Source organism: Anolis carolinensis, chromosome 2, assembly GCF_035594765.1.
Source record: "Anolis carolinensis isolate JA03-04 chromosome 2, rAnoCar3.1.pri, whole genome shotgun sequence".
NCBI lineage: Eukaryota > Metazoa > Chordata > Lepidosauria > Squamata > Dactyloidae > Anolis > Anolis carolinensis.
The window spans coordinates 25,238,439-25,257,925 of record NC_085842.1 but is presented as its reverse complement, the minus strand read 5'-3'; the positions used below and the strand labels follow the sequence as shown (position 1 = coordinate 25,257,925).

General features: G+C 40.4%; 1 protein-coding gene across 1 annotated transcript in view; it reads left to right on the top strand.

The window, feature by feature from the left end:
* The window catches only part of slc44a4 (solute carrier family 44 member 4), a 62,317-nt gene that overhangs the window by 9,799 nt on the left and 33,031 nt on the right, over positions 1-19,487 (top strand). Inside the window, exons 2-6 of the mRNA XM_062973594.1 lie at positions 11,638-11,686; positions 13,336-13,409; positions 14,670-14,748; positions 16,391-16,490; positions 19,090-19,224. Coding sequence (XP_062829664.1) covers positions 11,638-11,686; positions 13,336-13,409; positions 14,670-14,748; positions 16,391-16,490; positions 19,090-19,224 — 437 coding nt within the window. The remainder of the gene's footprint in view (positions 1-11,637; positions 11,687-13,335; positions 13,410-14,669; positions 14,749-16,390; positions 16,491-19,089; positions 19,225-19,487) is intronic.

Below are 19,487 nucleotides of genomic sequence, written 5' to 3'. Positions count from 1 at the left end.
ACAATTATAACATCAACTTATATTTAAAACACTGTATTGGTGAGTAACTGATTCTTTAAACCATCTCGGGTCCTGATTGGGTTTAAATTAACCAGGTCATTGAGAGTAAACCCATTCCTGTTGTTTGTCTAAATGATAATCTCAAACTTAGTTATGGTATCTATTTCACCTTGAACATCACTACAACAGATCTTGAGAATATTATCAAGACAATGATAGGACTGTATTGAGAACCAGAAACTACATTAGCTAGAACTGGATTTAAGACTAGAGACTGAATTAGCCTAAACCGAATTCAAACCCGATGTAATGTTATAATTACTCTTTACAATTATGTTGCATATATACAGATTGATGGTTGAGTAAATCCACCTGGATACTATATATACAGGGTACCAATACTGGATTATACTTTCTTTAAATAGATACCATAACTAAGTTTAGACAAACAACAGGAATGGGTTTACTGTCAATTTAAACCCAATCCAGACCCGAGATGGTTTAAAGAATCAGTTACTCACCAATACAGTGTTTTAAATATAAGTTGATGTTATAATTGTAACATATAAGGGACTACATTACAATAGAAGTTTGTGATAATAACACAACTTACCTTATATTATATTATATACCATACTTTTCCTTTTTTGCTGTGTATGGTAGACATCTCTTATATGAAAAGCAGTCAAAATAGTGCAAAGACAGAGGATTATCCAAGAATGTCTCCTGAAATTGAGAAGCTGTATTTGTACTACTGAAGATGGAGTAGGCTTGTCTTATGCTGCTCTGGAGACACAGAGCAATGGGTTCAACTGCAGGGAAACATTAGGGGGGATGTCTAGGTGATAAATGCTGATTTCCAGCAAAATGTGCTGCGGGACATGTGGCGGAGTTTCCTTCTTGGGGTGGGAGTGGAGTTAACCAGAGGCTGTATGGCCATCTGTTGGGAGTGCTTGGATTGTGTGTTCCTGCATGGCAGATTTGGATTGGAGTGGATGGCTCTTTGGGTCCAACTCTATGACTCTACTTGCCTCTGGGCCTCCAGGCACTACATCCTGAATGTAGTGCCTGTTTCTTGAATCCTATGTTCTAAGAAGTTAAGCCTATAGGCTCTTTAGATACTTAAATGATGCAGGCTTCAGTGGCTTTGGAGCAGGCATGGGCAAACTTTGGCCCTCCAGGTGTTTTGGACTTCAACTCCCACAATTCCTAACAGCCTACTGGTTTGCTCATGCCTGCTTTAGAGGATAACATCTCAGACATATACTAGAACAGCATGGATCGAGGAATACGTCTTCTTACAAGCATTGTATGTGTCAATACACAAACACATACAATGCTTGTAAGAAGATGCATTCCTTGATCCATGTGCCTTTCAAGCTCCCTATTGACATATGTTGCCCGTCCCCATGCGTTTTTACAAGGTTTTCATTGGCAAGGAATACACAGAGGTAGTTTTGACAATTTCTTCCTCTGAAATATAGTCTACGGCACCTGGGACTCATTGGTGATCTCCCATCCAATTACTAACCAAGGTTGATCCTGCTTAGCTTCGAAGATTTGAAAAGATCCAGTTCCTTAGAGGTCTGGACTATACAGACGCTGCTCTGTTCTCTGCATAAAGATGGGCTCATGTGTTTATTCCCTATAAACTGCCATAGCAGGCTTGCCAATTGAGCCATGGCAGCTGTATTGTTGAGGAAGAGGCGAAGTTGCATTATGATCAGAAACAGACTTTTTAATTTCAGGAGTGACTTGAGAAACTACAAGTTACTTCTGGTGTGAGAGAATTGGCTGTCTGCAAGGATGTTGCCCAGGGGATGCCCGGGTGTTTGATGTTTTACCATTCTTGTTGGAGGCTTCTCTCATGTCCTCACATGGGGAGCTGGAGCTGACAGAGGGAGCTCACCCACTTTCCCCAGATTCAAAGTGCCAACTTGTCGGTCAGCAGTCCTACCAGCACAAGGGTTTAATCCATTATGCCACCAGGGCCTTCTATCAAAAACAGATAATAGTACCAACAATATAGATCAGTATAAAATTTTCCACATGCTAATTCATGGGCAGAGATGATACAAATGGGCTTAGACAAATGGACTTCTGTAATAAATGTGATGACTGAAAGGGCGGAGGAATTGCCTAGGTTGGTATGTTTTATCAGAAGGGCACAGCCCAAGAAAGTCAAAGAGAAAAAGAAATGAAGGCGGATATTTACTTATTTTTCTCCTGCGTCAGAACAAGGAAATGTTGGGAAAAAAACCAAGGGGGAAGAAACCTTTTCTGAAAATCTGTAAAGCAGTCAAGGACACAGCAAGGCTTATTTTATTGGATAGTCAGAAGGAAACAAAACCTTTTGCTCTGCATGTCTTTAAATAGAAGAACACCACTTGCAGCATTGGCCCTCCTTGTCCACCAGTTCTATATCCATGGATTCAACCAAAAATAGCTCAAAAATACTAAAAATTATATACTCCTAAGGCAGTGGTTCTCAATCTGTGGGTCCCCAGGTGTTTTGGCCTCCAACTCCCAGAAATCTCAGCCAGTTTACCAGCTGTTAGGATCTCTGGGAGTTGAAGGCCAAAACTTCTGGGGACCCACAGGTTGAGAACCACTGCCCAAGGGAAAGATGTCACATCGGCCTTACGGTTCAATCTATGGATGGAGAATGGGCCAATTGTAATATTTTTACATAGTGTTTGGTGCTCTTTAATGTTTACCTACAATGACAGTTCAGTTTTAATATTTTTTGTTACACCTTGAAGGCAGCTCTGATTTTTGGCAATCTTGTCATAGGGTTCTCTCAGCAAGATTTATTCAGAGGAGAGTTGTCCTTGCGTACAGATTGACTTAGCTTGTCTGTTCTTCAATACAATCACTTCTCCCTGTTTACATTTTTCACTTCTGTGAACTTGATTTAAAATGTTCTCTCTTTAACTTGAGAAAACACCACTCTAAGAATATATAGGTCCTCTAGTGCGGGGCCTCTTAAACATTTTCCACTCCTTTCTGCCTGAGAAATTGTTACGTGACCCCAGGTATAGAGTTATATAAAATAGGTCTGCAAATCAAACCTTTACTGATATAAATGAGTATTTGCAAGGCTTGCTAAACAGGCAGAATTTCCTTATTTGTTGAGCCCAGCTGAAGCATTTGCTGCAGAGTAAACATTTGGCATTGTTGCTATATGATTTGTGTAAATGGGTGGCATTCAGAAACCTTTTACCATTGTGAAATTCTTTGCATCCCAAACATTAAGCAAAGGGGAATCCCATTTGGGATCAGTTTAAGGACCAGTGCTCTAGTCATCTTCTTCTGGAAAGTGACCATAGGACCGTACCAGACAACTTGGAGATTCCTAGGCTGGATTGACACTGCCATATAACTGTATTGGATTATATGGCAGTATAGACTCATATAATCCAATCTGATGCAGTTAATCTGAAACTGCATTACATAAAAATTTCTCTCCTGTTAGGTAACCAGCTTACATAGATACTCCTCTAAATAAGGAAAGGAAAAATGTACAGCTGAAACTATTTTGTGTTGTTGAAGACTTTCATGAGCAGAATCACTGGGTTGCTGTGAGTTTTTTGGGCTGTATGGCCATGTTCCAGCAACATACTCTCCTGACGTTTCGCCTGCATGGCCAGCATCTTCAGAGGTCTGTTGGAAGGGAAGCCAGTGGAGTGTATGAATAATAATGTTCAGGGTGAGAGAAAGAACCCTAGTCTGTTTGAAACAAATGTTGCAAGTAACAAGCTTGAATAGCATTGAGTGGCCTTGCAACTGCAAAGTCAATCAGTGAGGGTATTTCCATAGAGGTAGTCTGGCTGTTGTTGCCTGAAGGCATCCTTTGTTTAGGAGGTCTTAACTGGTACTTGGTTGTTTGCTGTCTAGAGTTCCCTTGTTTCTGAGTGGTGTTCTTTATTTCCTGTCTTGATTCTGGTGTTTTTTTTAATACTGGTAGCCAGATTTTGTTCATTTTCATAGTTTCTTCCTTTCCAAATTGTCCACATTCTTGTGGATTTCAATAGCTTCTCTGTGTAATCTGGCATAATATTCTGTGTCCAGGTTGGTTCATCAAGTGCTCTGCTATGGCTGACTTCTCTGGTTGAATTAGTCCGGAGTGGCTTTCATGTTCCTTGATTTGTGTCTGGGCAATGCTGTGTTTGGTGGTCCCTATGTACACTTGTCCACAGCTGCACAGTATACGGTAGACTCTTACAGTGTGGAGAGGATCCTCTTATCCTTTTGCTGAGAGAAGAAACATTTTTTTAACTGTAGAAATGCATAAGGTGGAGCTGGGGCATCCATTGAGGGGAATGGCCTTTGGACATATCCTCCCCACCCAGCAATAAGGATGAAACCCAAAGCCACAAAGTCCCAATGATAAAATGCTGTTCCCCAGGGGAGATGTGCTTAGGGCTATTCATGGCCAACACTGGCTTTCAGAATTACTGCACCAACCTGATAAGTTTAGGCAGAATTTAAACTTTTTCAATGTGTCCAGGAGTGAGGCCACATCAAAGGGGTCATTTAAAAGGTATTTAACAGACCTGGGAAATGTGACTATATTACATGTAAAGCAAAGGAACCGAATTCCAGGCATTCCTTTCCCTTCAAAAATGAAGAATTGCCACTTTCTTTTCATACTGGCAGACTCAGGGTACAGCTACAGGGTAGTTTTAAAATGGTTTGACCCCACTTTAATTACCATGGCTCAATGTGATGGCATGCTGAGAGTTGTAGTTTTACAAGGTCTTCCTCCTTCTCTGCCAAAGAAGGTTGATGCCTAATCAGCCCAATGGATGCCAGTGTTGATTTCAGTTAGGCATTAAGTAAAAACATAACCACTGGTTAAAGCCTTTGGACCCTGCCGATTCCTCTCAAAACACAAATATCCATGGCTTTCAAAACTTTTATATAGCTTTTAGCATAATAAATAAATAATCCTAAAAGCTTTGGAAATATCTGCACAACACACTGGTTGCCAAACAGGAGTTTTTAGGCAGCACAATAATGACGTAGGAAGTTAGCCAAGGTAATGCCGAGACCAGACTGTGATTTTGTCATATGGCTTGTTTTTGTGGTGCTGGTGTTTTAAACTGATGTCTGGAGGGTCCATTAACACTACACACTGCAGGACAAATGGTTTCATGTATCCAAATCTGACAAAATATATCTTTAAGCATTTTTTGTAACTTGATATTATTCTAGACCAGTGGTTCTCAACCTGTGGGTCTCTAGATATTTTGGCCTTCAACTCCCAGAAATCCTAACAGCTGGTAAACTGGCTGGGATTTCGGGGAGTTGTAGGCCAAAACACCCGGGGATCCACAGGTTGAGAACCACTGGTCTAGGGCCTGAAAGTTCAATAGGGTTTTCCGGTATCAACAGTTTTATCTACACAGAACCTGGGAATGTATCTTCCATAGATATGGAGTTGGTCCTGTACAATTATAGTATTATTATTCCATTTTAATCATCATGTCTGCATCCTGGGGCCATTATGGGATTGCAATGGAAGGAGGGGCATTTTGAATGCTCAGCCAGAGAGATTGAATGGTTCAACTGACTGCAAATACCAAGAATCCATAGGATAGAATCATAGCATTTAAAGTGGAATCGTAGTGCTATAATTGTGTAGTGCAATTATCCTCTTGTTTGGGACAGTGCAGTCATTTTACTCTTGAATTTCCAACATTGGGTACCAAACATTGTATCATGCAATGGGAGATATGACACAGGTGTTACAGAAAATTTTTGAATTAAAAAAAAGCTTCAAAATATGGGAAATCAGCCAGCCTTTCATTTTAGCATTCTGTAGAATGGAGAAAAAGAAGTCCTTGAACAAAGTTTCAAAGGTGCTTCTGATATGAACAGGAATGTCTAACCATGTGTATTTGCATAAAAGCTCAGTCAATTGGTTATGAAAAACAGCATGACATCATTTAGGACAACCTTATTGTGCATATGCATCAGGAATAATTTTCAGATAACAGGAAATTAACATGGAATTAGTCATGTATGCTTCTTTGCAATGCATGACTAATTCCTTTTCTCTTTCCTTTTTTCTTGACTTTCAGTACCAGGTATGGCAAAGGAATGTCTTATCAGTAGTTCTTTCAAGCTCTTTGCTGGTCAATCACTGTGCTTTTCCTAATTGTCTTAACAGATTGAGAAAGCAACTTTCTATTCTCCTTACATCCTTTTCCAAATAGGAACAGAAATGTAAAATCGCATCTCCATCACAGGCATCATAGGCGATCACTCATGATTGTCTTCCATGGGTAGAGTGACTAGTTAACAAAGGGCTAGTTAATAAAGCCCTGATAAAGGGGCTTTGATTTGCAAAATCTGTTTATGTTCACCTCATCCTCCCTTTCTTTCTTATTCTCTAACTGGAAGATTTTTTTTTTGCACCCTCGAGTTGCACTCAGACTTGCACCCAATGTTCTTGAACACATTGACTTATTCATCCTGGCATCGCTGGTTGCCGGTCATCCCCCAAGTGAACTGGTCAGACCAGAAATGTGGGCGTTTTATGTCTATCCATAGCCCCAGAAGACAAGAAACATGTGAGCTGATTCTCTCTAGGGAAAGCCTTGAATGCTTGTTCCCTTCTGCTTCCCGTGACTTCATGCGCTTGCCGTTGAAAGCAAGTAAACAACACCTGTGACATTCCTCTTGCCGTACTGAGTTTATTTATCACACTTAAAACCCTGCCAAGGAATCAAAGTTTGCTGGCCTGAACTCGGTTTTCCTTGTTTATGTTGGTCACAAAGTAAATGCAAGGTGGCAGAGTTATTTCCCTCGGTTGACTGTTTTCCCACCACTCAGGCTTTCAGATCGGTGGCATTTAAATCCTCACTTTGTCAAGCGAAATCAGGATAAGATCATTTTGTGATGCCTCTTAAAACTGTGCCAAATACAAAAATGGTCCAGGATGTTCCATTATTAGTACAGTATAAGTTTTCCTTTGTATTTGCTGAAGGCAGAAGCTTATTCTTGTTAATCTTTCAGGGCCAGTTATTTAAGAGATGGTTATTTAAGAGATGCCATAGGATGCATTGTATAGTTGATGCTCTGTGTTCATTGGGGTTAGAAACACAGGAGGACCCATGCAAAATAGCCCTTTTTGCCACAGGAGGCTGAATTCCTTGTAAAACTACAACTCCCAGGATTCCAGATCCTTGAGCTATGGCAGTTAAAGTGGAACCGAGCTGCATTAATTCTACACTGTGGATGCACCTGTGTTTCCAACTTATAGTGACTCCATCCTAAGGTTTTTGTGATGTGACTTAGTCACAGGATGTTTACCATTGTCTTCTTCTTGGAATGATGTGACAATGGTGTGACTTGACTAAGTCTGAGGATTTCCAAGGATTTGGACCTTGGTTTCCCTGAGACTCTTAGGGCTTCATCCCACAGTGCCTCTCCAAGTGTTTTTAGACATTGATAACATGGAGCCTTACAGAACCCATCAGACAATGCAAGATCATTCTGTGAGTTCCCTATTTGAGCTCATTTTGACACACAAGGATTTTGAAGACACTTAGGAATTGGCTCCAGATAATTCCCTGTGAATAGAGATGGACTAAAATGGTAAAATTGAAGTGTCATGAGAATTGTTTTCTTTTTCCATGTTCTTTCTGTTTTGTGACGTTTTCCTGTGGGCTGTTTTTAAATGCACCCCAAAGATATGGTTATCTTGATTACTCTAAGGATAGCAGATAGAGCAGTAAATTCTGTGGTGGGCTGTGGCGCAGGCTGGTGAGCAGCCAGCTGCAATAAATCACTCTGGCCAAGAGGTCATGAGTTTGAGGCCAGCCCGTGGCAGGGTGAGCACCTGACAATTAAAAATAAAAATAAAAAAATAGCCCCTGCTCGTTGCTGACCTAGCAACCCGAAATATAGTTGCATCTATCAAGTAGGAAATTAAGGTACCACTTATAAAGTGGGGAGACTAATTTAACTAATTTACGACTCCAAAAAAAATCATCCCGCCACCATTGGAATAAGGAAGTGCCCTTGCAGTAGATGATGAAGCAGATGCTCCCCCTGTGGCCGGAATCAAACATCCCCTCAGGAGAAGGTTAAATTGCCTCTGCATCTGTCTCTGTCTTTGTTGTATGTGTATATGGCATTGAATGTTTGTCTTATATGTATACAATGTGATCCGCCCTGAATCCCCTTTGGGGTGAGAAGGGCGGAATATAAATACTGTTAATAAATATACAGTAGAGTCTCGCTTATCCAAGCCTCGCTTATCCAAGTTTCTGGATTATCCAAGCCATTTTTGTAGTCAATGTTTTCAATATATCGTGATATTTTGGTGCTAAATTTGTAAATACAGTAATTACAACATAACATTAATGTGTATTGAACTGCTTTTTCTGTCAAATATGTTGTAAAACATGATGTTTTGGTGCTTAATTTGTAAAATCATAACCTAATTTGATGTTTAATAGGCTTTTCCTTAATCCCTCCTTATTATCCAAGATATTCACTTATCCAAGTTTCTGCCAGCCCGTTTAGCTTGGATAAGTGAGACTCTACTGTAAATAAATAAAATACTGTTTTTATTTTGTCATGAAATAGAAGACTTCCACAACTGAGAAATTATCTTTTTTTTAAGGGGATAATAACTGGGAGAGCCTGCCCTCTCCCAAGTGATAGCAAAGCAAAAAGATGATTTTGGTTGGAACAGGAGAAAAAAAGTATGTGTGATGGGGGCAAGTAAATTATCCGGATCCTATGGAGATGGAGCGACACAAAATGCCACAATAAGAAGACATTTCTCCTGATCTCCCTATAGGATGAAGTCCCTAGTCCAACACTCCAACCACTGCATCACACTGGCTCACTTTCCTTTGGACAAACAGCACTGTTTTGTTGCTGTGCCTTAGAGCTATTTCTCAAGAACCTGCAACAAGTTTTCCTAATTTCCTTCTGGCCCCAGAGCTGTCTGATCTTGGAAGCTAAGCACAGTCAGCCTTAGTTAGATGGGAGACTGTCAACAAATATCAGGTGCCAGAGGCTATAGTTCAGAGGAAGGAACTGTCAAAACCACCCCGGAGTCTTCTTTGCCTAAGAAAACCTATTAAATTTATCACCTCTCCGTTAATAGACAAGTCATTTGAAGGCACACAATCTGCTGGTGACCTTCTACATTCCAAAGCCATGACCACTACTGCCTTCTGACAGCTGACGTATTTTCTCTGTGAATTTGTTTCCTTGAAGTTCAGCTATGTCCTGTTTGAATGGGTTTTTTTCAGACTCTCGCTTTCTCTTGCTTATCTCTTATCTCTGGTAATTGAACTTAATGGCTTCCCAGTATCAGCACTGTCATCGAACCTGGAGAACTTGGCATGTAAACAAACAAAGACCTATTCTGAATCAGCCTGTCTGATCCGCTGTGAATGTGGAGACACCTTGAATTTTTGTATTCTTTTCCCTTTTCTGACATTACCAGAAATTGACCAAATTATTTGCTTTGATCTAAGCAAAACCACTTTAAAGGACTGGGAGTCATTGGTTGCCTTTTTGCAGAGAAAACAACCCAATATGATAACTTTAGGTTTTGAAAATTGCTGGTGGAATTAGTGGAAAAATGGGTTAAGAAGTTTGATTTAAGATACTTTACTTACTTAGGTAATCCCCGGGGAGAGCACGGATGAGCTTCCTCTATCAGCTCCAGCTCCATGCGGGGACATGAGAGAAGCTTCCCACAAGGATGGTAAAACATCAAAAACATCTGGGCGTCCCCTGGGCAACGTCTTGCAGATGGATGGCCAATTCTCTCACTCCAGAAGCAACTCGGGCTGTGGCGTAGGCTGGAGAGCAAGCCAGCTGTAACCAGCTGCAATGAATCACTCTGACCAGGAGGTCATGAGTTCGAGGCCCGCTCGGAGCCTATGTTTGTCTTGTCTTTGTTCTATGTTAAAAGGCATTGAATGTTTGCCTATATGTGTAATGTGATCCGCCCTGAGTCCCCTTCGGGGTGAGAAGGGTAGAATATAAATGCTGTAAATAAAATAAAATAAAAATAAACTCAGGTTGTTCCTGACACACACAAAAAATCCCTCGTTGTCTTCCAAGTGTAATGTCTTGGTGGTGGATACTTACATAGGTGAATGCGGAGCCCTATTCTTGACCCTCATGTTCTTCTGCAGTGAGGACAACAGTTTCCAGGTGGAAGGCAGTCCTGGTCAGGGTTGGCTTGACAGGCCTTCCTCTTGGCACATTTCTCCCTTTCACCCTCCATTCACGTCTCTTCAATTTCCACAACACTGCTGGTCACAGCTGACCTCCAGTTAAAGCGCTCAAGGACCAGGGCTTCCAATTTCTCAATGTCTATGCCACAATTTTTAAGGTTAGCTTTATATCCATCTTTAAATCTCTCTTCCTGTCCACCAACATACCGTTTCCCATTCTTGAGTTGAGAGTATAGTAACTGCTTTGGGAGGCGGTGATCAGGCATTTCGACAACGTGGCCAGTCCAGTTGAGTTGATGGAGGAGGAGCATCGCTTCAATGCTGGTGGTCTTTGCTTCTTACAGCATGCAGGCATTTGTCTGCCTGTCTTCCCAAGAAATTTGCAGGATTTTTCGGAGGCAACGCTGATGAAATAATTCCAGGAGTTGAGTGTGACGTCTGTAGACAGTTCACGTTTCGCAGGCATGTAACAGGGTTGGAAGGGCAATAGCTTCATAAACGAGCATTTTGGTATCCCTACAAAATGTACCGATCCTCAACCAATCACTATAAAGAAAATCAGTAGTCACTGTATTGTTTTATTTGTTGTTGCTACCCTGTTTCCCTGAAAATAAGTCATCCCCAAAAAATAAGACCTAGTAGAGGTTTTGCTGAATTGCTAAATATAAGGCCTCCCCCGAAAGTAAGACCTAGTAAGCTTTTGTTTGGAAGCATGCCCAGCGCCTGCCAAACAAACACAATAGCATGCAGGATTGGTAAATGTACATACCAGTTGTACATGGAAATAATGGTAGTAACAAGAAATTCTTGACAGGAGTCACATTTTGTCAGGTTTAGTTGTGATGACAACTACTGTACAGTATGTAATAAATGTTCACTTTTTTGTTCAACAATAAATGTGAATTCTTCTTCATGGAAAAATAAGACATCCCCTGAAAATAAGACCTAGCGCATCTTTGGGAGTAAAAAATAATATAAGACACTGTCTTATTTTCGAGGAAACACGGTATGATTGTATCACTCTCCCTTTCAGTCTTAATTTCTTCTTTTTCTTCTTAATTTCTTCTTCTTTCCTTCTTCTTTTCTTTACTATATATAACTTTTAATGCCTCTGGAAACTTTCGATGCAGTATTTTTTTTAAAAAAAAATAAGAAAGGTGATCCAGCAATTATTTTTATTTGCCCATCCAGTATTATTCCCTAGCTAATGGACATAGCTGACTTAACTTACCTTAGTGAGATGTGCAGTACTTCTTATTTGAATTTAGATGGTATTTGTATCCATCCTTATAAATTTAGCACATGCAAATTTCATGTATCCTGGTGTTTGTTGATATGTATGCAACCTTTCAACTGAAGAAATCTAGCAATTCTAATGTTTTTCTATACCTTATTCTTCTTTTTCTGCCTCTCTCACTAGGGGAGAAGCGTAAATATGATCCCTCTTTCCGTGGTCCCATCCAGAAAAGGTAATTAAACTTTTGTGAAATGAAAGGATGAATGGAATGGAGATTCAGATTATAAATGTGGGATTTAAGAAAGGAGGAAAATACCTAGGGAAAGAATTAGTCCAAAACAGACTAAAAAGATGAGGAGGGAATTGGAATGCTATGTTCATACAGGTTGAGCATTTTTATTTGAAATTCCCAAATGCTCCAAAATTGTTCATATGGGTAGCTGAGATAGTGACACGTTTGCTTTCTGGTGGTTTCATGTACACAAACTTTATTTCATGCATGGAATTGTTTAAAATATCATATAACATTTTGGGCAAGCTTTGGGAATGTGGTGTTTATGAAACATAAATTAATTTTGTTTGAAGTCTTTGGTCCCATCTCCAGGACGTATAGGAAAAGTCTGGAGGAAAACCAAATTCAAAAACATTTCTAGCCCCAAGCATTTGAGATAAGGGATACTTGACAGATAGATGATAGATGATAGATAGATAGATAGATAGATAGATAGATAGATAGATAGATAGATAGATAGATAGATAGATTGATTGATTTAAGGACTCCCTTGTAGAAACAAGCTTTGGCATTTTGCTCACTTTATTTATTTATTTATTTATTTTCAACATTTATATCCCATCCTTCTCACCCGAAGGGACTCAGGGCGGCTTACAACAATGGCAGTAATTTGATGCCTACACTGTAGAATTGATGCAGTTTCATTCCACTTTAACTCCCAAGGCTCAATGCAATGTAATCTTGGGATTGTAGTTTAGTGAGACTTAAGCGCTCTTTGTCAGAGGAGGCTTCGTAAAATTATATCCTCCATTGGGTTGTTGTGAGTTTCTGGTCTGTATGGCCATGTTCCAGAAACATTCTATCCTAATTTAAGAGAAATGCTTCTGGAACATGGCCATACAACCCAGAAAACTCACAACAACCCTGTGATTCCAGCCATGAAAGCCTTTGACAACACATTATATCCTCCATTATTCCAATTCACTGAGCTAAGGTGGTTCAAGTGATGCCAAACTTCATTAATTGTACAGTGTAGATGCACCTATAGTAGTTTTTGTGTGTGTCAGGAGTGACTTGAGAAACTGCAAGTTGCTTCTGTTGTGAGAAAATTGGCTGTCTGCAAGGACGTTGCCCAGGGGACGCCTGGATGTTTGATGTTTTACCATCCTTGTGGGAGGTTTCTCTCATGTCCCTGCATGGAGCTGGAGCTGACAGAGGAAGTTCATCTGCACTCTCCCTGGGTTGGATTCGAACCGGCGACCTTCAGGTCAGCAACCCAACCTTCAGGTCAGCAGTCCTGCCAGCACAAGGGTTTAACCACTGCACCACCAAAGGCTCCAGCCATAGTAGTGAAAAGAGTTTACTGTGTGCATGTTGAGAAAGGCGAGATTCCCCCCCCCCCCCCCCAGTGCAGAGCCTTGAAAGATATTTAACCTCTCCAGAATAGGAGTAAACTTTTTTAACTGCATTTCCCCAAATCCTCCAGCCAGCATAGCCAGTAGTCATACTGACTGGGGAATTAAGGGGAACATAGTGCCAAAAAAGCAAGCTTTCCAAGTTCTGGTAAGTTCTGGGGGGTTCGGTCCGTAGTGTAGTGAACGGTGGATGTGGGTGTGTTGGCCTCATTGTGTTTTTTCCCTTTTCTCCAGGAGTTGCACAGATGTCATTTGTTGTGCTATTTTTGCAGTTTTCCTCTTTGGTTACATTATAGTGGGGATTGTGGGTAAGTATCACCAAAAACCTCAGGTATAGTATAGAATTGTGCTTTTGGGCTTTTTAAGTGAAAATACGAACCGGGGATGTTTTTGCACATAGAATGAATACAATTCGACACCGCTTTAACTGCCATGGCTCAATGCTAGGAAAACCTGGAAATTGTTGTATAATTGGGCAACAGCATTTTTTGGCAGATGGGACTAAAAATCTTATAAAACTGCATTCACATGGTTCCATTGCATTGAGTCACAGCAGTTAAAGTGGTGTCAAAAGCATTAATTCTACAGTGTAGATGTCACCTCGGTAACATTATACTTTCATACCAGCGAAGCTGAAACCTGCCAAACATATATGACGAGTGAGTTTACAAAACAGTTTTATTTGCATGGACTTTGTTGTGGAGGCAATTTATGATCCACATTGGCTGATGTGAAAAACTTGAAACACATTCTATTTTTAGCAAAGTGACTTGAACAGTAAAACCTTACAGTCTTTAGAAATTAAAAATTAATTTCTTCTGCAATCATAAAGACTCTCTATGGGTTTAACTTGCCTTCTGGTAGTCTTGCAAAGCTAGTTTTCTTGGTATATATGCCTATGTGTATTCAATTAATTGCATATTAATAGTTATATTGACAAGGGTAATATATGTCATATCATGTGTAATGCTCAATTTGAGAAAGAGTCTAATTATTTCTTGAAAGTTTTAGAGACAGTTGGTCCTATGCATTCCCATACTCAGCAATCCAATGGAAATATTCCCCTGAAATAAGATCCAAAAAGCATATCTTGCTTTTGCCATTTCACATGAGGGACATCATTTTACTATGCCAATGTATATAATGGATTTTGGTATCCACAGCAGGTACTGAAATCAAATGTCACTGGATACCAAGAACCCATTGTAAAACCTCCCTTGGTTTTATTGTTCTTTGATCTTGTTTAATGTAGTGTATATTTTCTTTTATTGTGTTGTTTAATGTGCTATGATTTGTTGTTCTATTATATTTTGTTATATTGTATTGTTCTGGGCATGGCCCCATGTAAGCCGCCCCGAGTCCCCGTTGGGGAGATGGTGGCGGGGTATAAATAAAGTTTATTATTATTATTATTATTATTATTATTATTATTATTATTATTATTATTCATAGGAATCGTGTTATTTTTGCAATCTTCCCATGTCAATCTCCATGTCTTAGGCGGATATTTTAACCAGTAGCCTATTTTGTAAAATGTTAAGACCATGTTCTCTATTCTCTCCTCTCAGCCTGGCTCTATGGCGACCCTCGGCAGGTTATTTATCCCAGGAATTCAACTGGATCCTATTGTGGAATTGGTGGCAACCGGTAAGTTTGGGAGAGAGTTTCATGGGAAGGAAGGGGGAATCAAAGCAATTGACTCTGTCTTAGGGAGGAGTTTTATTATATAATATTATATATAATAATAATAATAATAATAATAATAATAATAATAATAATAATAATAATAATAATATAATAACAACAAATTTATTTTATACCCCGCCCCATCTCCCCGGAGGGACTCGGAGCGGCTTACATGGGGACAAAGCCCGACATATACAACAATAAAACAGTGAAGCGAATATAATATTTTATTTTAATACCGCCACTAGTGTATATAATTGGCATTGCTTGGGTGTCGGAGTGACTGCTTCACTCCTGCTTTCATCCCTTCTTTTTCTTGCCCTTCCCTCATACCTTTTCATTTCTTCCTTCCCTCCTTCTCTTCTTCCTTCCTTTCCTCTTTTTTCTTTCTCCCCCCTTCCTTCACTTCCTTCTCCTTTCTCTTCCTTTCCCTTCTTTGTCTCTTTCTTTCCTTCCCTTCTCAAGCTCTGAGAGGGCCTACTTTGCAATAGCAATGTGGATCTCTTTGTTATTTTCCCAGTGACATCACAGAGGGCCACTTCACCTGGCAACAGCCTTTGGTAGAAAGAGGCAAGCAGACTGATAGACAGATAGACAGACAGACTGACAAACTGACATATTTTGACTTTTTAGATAGATAGATATGTGGAGCTGTGGTGGTGCAGCGAGTTACACCACTAAGCTGCAGAACTTGCTGACTGGAAGGTCAGCGGTTTGAATTTGCCGGACAAGATGAGCTCCCGCTATTAGCCCCAGCCTGTGTCAACCTAGCAGTTTGAAAACATGCAAATGTGAGTAGATCAACAGGCGCCACTCTGGTGGGAATGTAAAGGCATGCCATGCAGTCATGCCGGCCACATGACCTTGAAGGTGTCTAAGGACCATGCAGACTCTTAGGCTTAGAAATGGAGATGAGCACCAACCCCCAGAGTCGGACACAACTAGAATTAATGTCAAGGGGAAACCTTTACGTTTACTTTAGGTAGATAGATGGATGGATAGACAGATGGCAGTGGAATAGTAGTGCTGTAATTGTGTAATGCAGAGTTTCTCAAACTATGCTTCTCCAGATGTTTTGGAATTTACCTCCCACAATTCCTAACAGCTGGTAAGCTGGCTGGGATTTCTGGGAGCTGAAGCCCAAAACACCTGAAGGAGCACAGTTTGTGATACACTGGTGTAGTGGGACAATTTTCCCTTACCTCCACCAAAGCTTTTTTTTCTGTGTTAGGAGTGACTTGAGAAACTGCAAGTTGCTTCTGATGTGAGAGAATTAGCCGTCTGCAAGGGCATTGCCCAGGGAACGCCCGGATGTTCTCTCATGTCCACGCATGGAGCTGGAGCTAATAGAGGGAGCTCATCCGTGCTCTCTCCGGGTTGGATTTGAGCTGGGAACCTTCAAGTCAGCAGTCCTACCAGCACAAGGATTTAATCCACTGTGCTACTAGGGGGCTCCTTTCCACCAAAGCTGATGTTACACCAAGGATCCTTCATTGGAAGCTGTTGTCTGGACCATGTGCCTGCTCACTATATTGTGGACCTAGGGAAGAAGGTGGTACTTCTAATATTTTAATTTTAAGTTTCCTGTTCTCTCTGTTTGCAGTGACAAACCTTTCTTGCTGTACTTCAACCTTATTAAATGTGCCACGACTGTGAACATCCTTGCAGCAGCAATGAATGGATTGCAGTGCCCCACAACACAGGTAGGGTGTTGCTTAGCGATGGGTAGCCCAGGGCCCACCAGGTTCCCATCATTTTTCAGTGCTAATGTCTACCAAGTGCAACTGGACCATCTGGGACCATTTGTGATCCCATTTCTATCCAAAAATTTAGGAATCAATGAAGTATCAAATCAGGGGAATGAGGCATCAGTTTTTGAAATAGAATCATAGAACCGGAAGAGACCACAAAAGCCATCCAGGCCAACCCCCTTCTGCCATGGAGGAACCCACAATCAAAGCTCTCCCGACAGATGGCCATCCAGCCTTTGCTTGAAAACCTCCAGAGAAGGAGACTCCACCATTGTTCAAGGCAGCATATTTCACTGCTAAACAACTCTTATTGTTCGGAATTTGTTCTTAGTGTTTAGGCAGAACCTTTCCCCTATAATTTGAACCCATTGTAATGGTGTTCTTGTGATCTCATTACAAAAAGTGTCATTACTTGGAACATGAAGTTTTCCCACTTTCATGGTTGCCTGTACCCCTAACCCCAGCAAATGTGGAGGGATAATAATAATAATAATAATAATAATAATAATAATAATAATAATAGAAGTGTTTGACTTGTGATTTTGTGATATGAAATCCAGCATATCTATCTTGTTTGCTGTGTCAGACTATGTCATTGTGTCAATAATAATAATAATAATAATAGGTAAAGGTTTCCCCTTGACATTAAGTCTTGTCGAGTCCAATTCTGGGACTCAAAGCGGCTTACAAGTAGGCAATAATTCAATGCTGCATAAACAGACATAAAATAAAATAAACATAGGTTAAAGGTAAAGGTTTTCCCCTGACATGAAGTCTAGTCATGTCTGACTGTGGGGGTTGGTACTCATCTCCATTTCTAAGCCAAAGAGCCAGCGTTGTCCGTAGATACCTCCAAGGTCATGTGGTCAGCATAATTGCATGGAATGCTGTTACCTTCCCACCTATTGATCTACTCACATCTGCATGTTTTAGAACTGCTAGGTTGGCAGAAGCTGGGTCTAACAACGAAAGCTCACTCTGTCTACAGATTCAAATTGTCAACAATCCAGTCAGCAAGCTCTACAGCTTAGCAGTTTAACCTGCTGCACCACTGCAGCCTCTTATCAACAACAACAACAATAATGACAATAATAATTTTATTTCTTACCTGCTTCTCCCTGCTGCTCGAGGTGGGTTACAGCACAATTAAAAAAATGAACATTTCAAAAAAAAATCAACACATATATATATTTCTATAGAAGATAACTTTATATTTTTATAATTCAAATTATTTTAGCCATTCCGTTTTAAACTTAAATTGTAAGCCACTTTCAAATGCATTTAGAAAAAAGGCAAAATTTCACAACAGCAACAATTAATATGCCACTTTCTTTTGGTCCTGGGATCTGGGATTGTCCGCCCTTCGAGATTGCTCCCAAATTGGTATTTTACTCACAAAAAAGTAAAATTGCTGCTTTGGAATGACTTTGGGAGTGCTGATTCTCCTCAGAATTAAGGACTATACTATATTTGGTGGATAACTGGTCTTTCTAGATTCCTGGAAGTGAACTTCTGGTCAAATCCACTTTGGAGGGGAATAGTTAAAAAGTGGATTTTTGAGGGGATGTGTCTGGACCTGCTGAAATTGCCTATTTCAGCAGGTGAATAGCCTCATGGTAGGTGCGAGGATAACTTATTTAGAGTAGGGGATTGCAGTTGCAAGCCAGGACATCAGAGAGTAATGTTAGGTTTTTCCTGTTTCCTATTGCTCTCATTGTGATCCCTGTGCTTAAAACAAAAGTATGAGTAGGAGAAATTCAGTACATGGTCCACCTGAAGTTCAGCCTTCATTGGAAGTCCAGAAAGCCTGAGCTTTGTGTTCAAATGATTGTGACAGTAAAACAAACAAATAAAAATACAGGGTGTCTCTCATATCCGCGAGATATGGATGTATTGTAAAAACGTTGAACTGGATATTATAGCCAACTCCATTGAAATGATTAATTTTCGATGGAAGCTTACAATAGAATCATACTGAAAAATAGAATATGTCCAGAGGGAACACCTCTTTAACATTTCAGGCCCTCCATCATGACTCTACAGTAGTGGTTCCCAACCTTTGGTCCTCTAGTTGTTTTGAACTTCAACCCCCAGAAATCGCAGTCATTTTAACAGCTGTTAGGAATTGTGGGAGTTGAAGTCTAAAACACCTGGAGGACCAAAGATTGGGAACCTCTGCTCAACTTCTGGATGGAGCATACTATAGAATCACAGTGAAGGGCCACAAAACTGCCTCGAGAGAACAGATCCTATTTCATTGCATAATACCAACTTTGCCTTCCTCAAAAGGGGGTGCAACTATTATGCGATGGTGACTCTAATGTGATAAGATATGGTATTTTCTGCATGCAGATAAATGAAATCTTTATGATTGGTCCCACAGAAATGATTCATACTCTTAACCATCGTTTTGTGCCATTTTTGTGGTGGATTTGGGGGCAATTCTATCCTCTGATTTTCAGTGATGGTGAAAAGTACATTAGGGTTGCATGTTTTCCTCATCCTTGCTTTCTGCCATATCTGCTAACAATGCTTCTTCTTCTCTCCCCAGATTTGTGTCTCATCCTGTACGGATAAGTTCTGGGTTGTGCCACCCAATGCCTTCTTCCCTCCCTATCAGCATCCTTCCAAAATATGGGACCAGATGTTGTGCCAGCCACGTATTGACCTTAAGACCACTAATCTGGTATGTTGAGGGTGCAGTTCGTACTTTTTGCTAGACCGCCTTCGTTCTTTGTCCTCCTCTAATCCCTAACAGTTTAAGGTCAAAGCAAACCTGATATCTTGCTTTGACTTTAACTGGGGTTTAAAATGTCTGTAAAGACGTATTGGGTATTATTTTCACACCAACTCTGAATGGTGTGTCCCATGGATTAATTTTTGCAAGCTTTTCCCCAAAAGCCTGGGAAAGTCTTTTTTGTACACTACAACTCCCAGAATCCTTTGTTG